At 46.6% G+C, this 6493-nt stretch overlaps 1 protein-coding gene across 9 annotated transcripts in view; it reads right to left on the reverse strand.

Moving 5' to 3' along the window:
• The window catches only part of PPP2R5C (protein phosphatase 2 regulatory subunit B'gamma), a 172357-nt gene that overhangs the window by 139718 nt on the left and 26146 nt on the right, over positions 1 to 6493 (reverse strand). For 5 of the 9 annotated variants that reach the window (XM_058429899.1, XM_058429900.1, XM_032134819.2 and 2 more), the window contains exon 3: positions 3290 to 3455. The exons of 1 other annotated variant lie outside the window; for it this stretch is intronic. Coding sequence is in view for 3 of the 8 variants with exons in the window: in XM_032134819.2 (XP_031990710.1) it covers positions 3290 to 3455 (166 nt within the window). In the remaining 5 variants the exon portion in view is untranslated. Of the gene's footprint in view, positions 1 to 3289; positions 3456 to 6493 lie in introns of those variants that run through there. 3 more of the 9 variants (XM_058429897.1, XM_058429896.1, XM_058429898.1) reach the window with 3 other exon arrangements.

The raw sequence follows: 6493 nt of genomic DNA on the forward strand, positions 1-6493 counted from the left end.
GTAACATCTTAAAGAGAAAAATCGTATGGCATTTGACCAAATTCAGCAGCAGTACCCATCCAGCATGCACTGGCATGGCGCCAACCAGCCTGCATGGGTCCGGGAAGAGTCCTGTGAGCTTGGACTCTGGAGCACCAGCAGCCTCGCAAAGACCTGGTTCACCAGAAACCAAGAGCCACTTTCCCATCGAATTAGGAAACGCTGAAGCCATTTACTAAAATGGGAGAAAACAGGAATGCCTGCTATCACCTCTGTTCCAGGTTTTATTGGTCCTTCTTAGTGGTAGGATAAAATTAAAATAACTAGTCTATGTTGGCATAAATAGTGGAAGAGAGATAAAAGAATCCATTGCAAACAAACAACTATATATGCAGACTGTAGTGGAAACATTAAGGCTAATTCAAAAATGTGGTAAGGTGATGGCAAAAGAAAATATTTAAAAACCAATAGCTCTGCATGAGATTAGCAAAAACCAATCAGAAGTGGAAATGGGAAAAAATATAACCCAGTCACAAGAGTGACAGAAGCTATAGAGTATTTAGAAATAAATTTACTGGAAAGTTAGAGATTTACAAGAAAACCGTAAAATTTTATAAGTCAGAAAACAAGACCCAGAAAAAGGGGGGATATATACCATCTTCCTAGATGGAAAAAAGGTTATTAATTTTCACCAAATTAATATATAACTTTAATTCCAATCAATTATTATTTTTCTGAACTAGATGAAATTATTTTAGTATATATACAGAAGCATTAATGTTTTAGAACGGCCAAGAATTATCAAACAAGACCAGTGAGGGGAACTGACTTGATCCATGTGAAATTCTCCTGGATATGCGGATTTACTATGGAGAATTTACCCTTTTGGGGAACAGTGAAAATGTAAGTGTCAGTGGGAGTATATTGCATGCCATTCTTACTAGGTATAATGAAAAACGAAGGAAATGGAGGTTGAGAATAGAAAACAGATGTAGAACAGATGCAGAAAGAGGCTTGTGTAGCGACTCCTCAGAAGAGGTGGAAGTACGCTGGAGGCCGGCATACACCGGTACTTGCATGGGCTCTGCCCCACGCATGGAATAATATACGGCGACAAAACTGACAAATGCAAAGATGGTTCAAAACCAGAAAAATCTATCAACAGAGCAATTATAATCTGAACATCTTAAGGTGAAAAATCATATGGCATTTGACCAAATTCAGCAGCAGTACCCATCCAGCATGCACTGGCTGAGGCGGAGCATGCATAGAAAGGTGGGGCACAGGGCCAACCTTCTGTATCATGGCAGATCCAAGCCCCAGCTGTGACGGGCATTAGGGACAGGGCTTGGGATACGAAGGCCCAACAATGGTTATACAAAGCCTTTTCCCTCCCTCTGACTCTGGGCCTCCGGAGGGTACTGGAAGGAGGAGCTGGTACCTATCCCTTTCCTTGCTGTCTCACCAATGGGTTGCTCACTCCAGGAGAATAGGGGTTTGGTTTTGTTTAATTCTGTACCCCTAGTACCCAGAATAGCTTTCACAGGCACTCAACGCATATTTGCTAAATGAATGAACAGCATGAGAAAGGTATATCCTATTTGGGAAGAGGAAAGACTAATCAAAAATGACTTAGCATGCATATTATCTACCACAAGGGTAAACCAAATATAAGCCAAATACAAGCTCTAGAAAATGCAAGTGAGAACCTGGATTTTTTTTTTTTTTTTTTTTGGTGAGATGGAGACTCGCTCTGTCTCCCAGGCTGGAGTGCAGTGGTGCGATCTCGGCTCACTGCAAGCTCCGCCTCCCGGGTTCACACCATTCTCACGCCTCAGCCTCCCAAGTAGCTGGGACTACAGGCGCCTGCCACCACGCCTGGCTAATTTTGTTTTTGTATTTTTAGCAGAGACGGGGTTTCACTGTGTTAGCCAGGATGGTCTTGATCTCCTGACCTTGAGATCCGCCCACTTCGGCCTCCCAAAGTGCTGGGATTACAGGCATGAGCCACCGCAGCCAGCCGAGAACCTAGATTTCTAGCAAGTAGGGGGCAAGAAAATTCATCCACCGTAAATCCACCCACCCATCCACCCACCCATAAATCCACCATCCACCCAGCCTCCCTTCCTCCCTCCCTCCTTCCACCTGGAAAATCTGCTATCTGCTTCACAGTGTGGAAAGCCTGGGAATACAGCTATAAACATGACAGACTGCCTGCTCTCACTGAGTTCATATTTACTTTTTTTTTTCCTGAGACAGGATCTCACTCTGTCATCCAGGCTGAAGTGCAGTGGCACGATCATGGCTCACTGTAGCCTTGGCCTCCCAGGCTCAAGCAATCCTGCCACCTCAGCCTCCCGAGTAGCCAGGACCACAGGTGTATGCCACCATGCCCAGCACATTTTATTTTTTTGTAGAGATGGAGTCTCCCTATGTTGCCTAGGCTGGTCTCGAACTCCTGGGCTCAAGTGATCCTTCTGCCCCAGCCTCCCAAAGTAATGGGATTATAAGCGTGAGCCACTGGCCTGGTTGCTGAATTAATATTCAGTGGAAATTAATTGTAAAAGATCCATTATTACAAATTTAAGGTATGAAAAATGATATTTTATTTTGTATATCTGTCTTATATTTTAGTAATTATAAAGGTTTTAAGAGGTTCACATTTGACTTTAGGGTCCTTACTCTGTTTTCCTCGACAAGGTTTTAAGCACCTCAATCTCAAAATCTAAAGGAAGACTTTTAGGGATTAAACAACCTGAGATGGAAAGGGATGGCTGTGTCATTTGGAGGGAAATTCAAAGCAAAGAGCACTTTTTCCTAATTTCATATAAGAAACGCTTGAGTAGAGGTAATCCCCAAATGACTCATAACAAAGCAAGTCCATAATGTACTATAGCTACAGTCCTTACTTTAGAAACAGAGAACTTCTACTATAATTTTTACAATTACTCTACTTGGAGTAATTCCTTTCGGAATTGCTATAGTTCTAAGACAAACAAATGAGAATTAATTTAAAAGAAAAACTGGCTAGCTTAATACCATAAATAAAAAGATGTTCAGCTTTTCCTGTTAGCGTATTATGCCTATACTGGGTTGTTAAACTTTTATCTTAAATAGCTCTGGAATTTAAAATGTTAATTGAGTAAATAAGTGAATGACATTCAACCTAAAAAAAAAAACCACCTCAATACAGAAAAGATGACCCTGCAAAATACAAACACAGCAAAGGAATAAGTTAGCACACTATCAAAACATTGCTCCTTCACTCCAACAGCCACAATTTAACTTTTAAAAGACAAATAAAAATTACCTTTTAAGGATGGTAGTTTTTGAAGTTCTCTATTATTGCTTGCGCTAAACCTTGAAGAATTTTGCCGTTTGTCTTTCTTCACTATGGGCTGAGAGACTGGTACTTTTATTTTAGCAGATACTGTAGACGGGACAGCAACAAGGCTGTTTTTCCTGACGGAAATTTGCTTCCAAAACAAAAACAAAAACAAATGAATATGTACAATGGTTGTATTTTGTAGCACTATTAAAATATAGAAAAACATATACACGAGTCTTACTCTGGGGCATTCTCCTTCACTCCATGGAAGACATCATTCCTTAGAGTGGCTGGAGTATGGGACTTATGTCCCACCTTCAGCAATATTAGACTGAGAGATTCAAAGATATGCCTAATTTCTCTTATCTTCCTTCGAACTTTTGATTGCTAAATATTTACCACATAGGTTGATGTGGTAGACTAAATAATGACCCCTAAAGATGTCCACATCCTAATTCCTGGAACTGGTGAATATGGGACCTTGCTTGGCGACAGGGACTCTGCAGATGGGATTCAGTTAAGAATCTTGAGATGGGAAGATGATTCTGGATCATCCAGGTGGGCCCAAGGGAATCACACAGGTCATTACAAGAGGGAGGCAGGAGGGAGACAAGAGAAGGCAATGGGATGACGAAAGCAGGGATCAGAGAGAGCTCTGAAGATGCTACATGGCTGGGTTGGAAGATGCAGGGAAGTGGCCACCAGCCAAGGCAGGCAGGTGGCCTCTAGAAGGTGGGAAAGGCTGGAAACAGATTCTCCTCTAGAACCTCCAGAGCCATCACGACCCTGCTGACACTTTCATTTTGGCCTCATTTCAGACCTGCATGCCAGAACTGTAATATAATAAGTTTATGCTCTTTGGAGCCGCTGCATGTGTAACTTGTACAGTGGTGCAAGGAGATGAATGCGGCTGAGTATCTCACAAAATGCTAGGTGTTCCCTGCTGGCTCACCACTCAGCCTTGAACACCCAGAGCAGGCCGTCTGAGTGCTTCCCCTTGAGCCCCAGGAAACACTCCGTGCAGCTGTTCTGCTGCCATTGTCCTAGGCTCCTGGTGTGTGTGCTCATTCCCAGGATGCACCGTAGCTCCAGGGCTGGTCAACACCCCTGTGGCCAACCTGCAACACTGCCATCTGAACTACTCAGCAGAGGTGGAGAAGAGTCTGAAGATGCATGAAGCAGAGGAACCAGGGATCCCCCGTCATCCACATCCAGGCCAAAAGAGCTCACCAAGGGGGCCCGTGGAGTTCAGCTGCACTCTGGGCCCCCCAGCCGAAGGGCTCTCTAGGTAGCAAGCAGTGACCTGGCCCACAGCTGTTTGCTGCCACCACTATCCAGCAGTAACAGCCAACAGCTGCTGTGTCGACTGTCAAGATGATTTACATAATGTGCTTGTTGCCCACCCTTCTTGTCTGCCCAAAGAAAGGGAGTCTGTGTCTGCATATGTGCTCTTTAAAAAGGCTGTCACGCTCTGAGACAGTTTGCTTCTGTGTCCCCACCCAAATCTCATCGCAAATTGTAATCCCCACGAGTCGAGGGAGGGACCTGGTGGGAGGTGACTGGATCGTGGGGGTAGTTTCCCCCATGTTGTTCTTGTGATAGTGAGTGAGTTCTCATGAGATCTGATGGCTTAAAAGTGTTTGGCAGTCCCCCCCTCCCCGGCTTTCTCTCTCTCTCCTGCCGCCATGTAAGAAGTGCCTTGCTTCCCCTTTGCCTTCTGCCATGATGGTAAGTTTCCTGAGGCCTCCCCAGCTATGCGAAACTGTGAGTCAATTATGCATCTCTTGTTTGTAAGTTACCCAATCTCAGGTAGTTTTTTATAGCTGTGTGAAAATGAACTAACATAGACTCCATCCTGGAAACACAAATCCACCCAGTTTAGGGGCAAGGAGAGCAGACACACCAACTCCAGCCCCAAACATTAATTTATTTTCATCCTTGAATGAAATTTTCATAAGCAGTAAGAGCTGCTTTACTTTCTACTAAGGTGCTTAGGAATGCCTGGAAAGAGGTGTCTGATGTGACAGACTGCCCGGAACAGCAGGCAGCCTCTGACCTGGGAGGCAGGGGTCTCGGTTCCCTTCTCTCCCTCAGTCTGTGGCTTTTTCCTCAAAAGGTACTTTCTTGGGCTCTGAGCTTGACATCTGTCAATCTTTTACCATGAAAGCCTGGGTCTTTCTTCCCTAAAAGCCCCTTTATAACCAGCTCCTCCACAGAACCCCCCAGTTAGACGGTTTCTGCTCTGCGTTCTCTGGGCGCCCTGGCATTGATTCCACAGTCTGGAGGAGCTGCTCCTAGGAGCTGTCCTGGCTTTAGATGTTCAGTCACATATGTGCTTGTTCCAGTAGATAATGCTCTCCATTTCCTTTTTATTTCACAATAGTGCCAGCCCAGCACTCACAGCGAGGACCTTGGGTAGAGGCCAATGACAGGGCTCCCCTGTGGCTTCTGACCCCAGCTGGAAGGTCGGCTGCATGGAAGGTGGCCTGGCCTGGGGGGCTGGGAGGCGAGCCCATGGGTGTTGACTGCCATGAGGACACACTGAGGATAGGCCTCTGCCCCTGAGAAAATAAGTCAGCCCTCGGGCACAGTTCCAAAGGGTCCCTTGGCTCTTTGGCTACCAAGCCCCTCTCCTCTCTCTCATCGGGGCCAAGACCAGAGAGGGGAGCCACTGTGCCTGCCCCGCCCAGCCCAGCCACCAGCTGCCTGCCCCACAACACTGTGACCTGGTGCTCCCACCAACTCTGAGGGGGCATCTTCTTCCCTGATGGGACATCAGCTCAGGAGGGCAGGGCCTGTCTGCATGAGACACTGTCTGTCCCTGGGAAGGTGAGGTGACCTCCCTGAGGAAGGAGCTGCAGAGCCACCCAAAGCAGATGCCACCAAGAACCTGGGCTCAGAGAGGGGGAGAAGGAGAGACAGGGGAGAGAGGGAGGGGGAGGGGGAGAGACAGGGGGAGAAAGGGAGGGGGAGGGGGAGAAAGACAGAGAGAGGGAGGGGAGAAAGAGAAATGGGGAGAGAGGAAGGGGGAGGGGGAGAGACGGAGAAAGGGAGGGGAGAGGGGCAGAAAGAGGGGGGAGGGGGAAAAGAGATGGGAGAGGAAAGGGGGAGGGGAAGAGAGGGGAGAGGGAGGGGGAGAGAGAGGAGGAGAGAGGGAGGGGAAGAAAGAGGGGAGGGGGAGGGGGG

This window comes from Hylobates moloch, unplaced genomic scaffold (assembly GCF_009828535.3).
Source record: "Hylobates moloch isolate HMO894 unplaced genomic scaffold, HMol_V3 SCAFFOLD_16, whole genome shotgun sequence".
NCBI classification, from domain to species: domain Eukaryota; kingdom Metazoa; phylum Chordata; class Mammalia; order Primates; family Hylobatidae; genus Hylobates; species Hylobates moloch.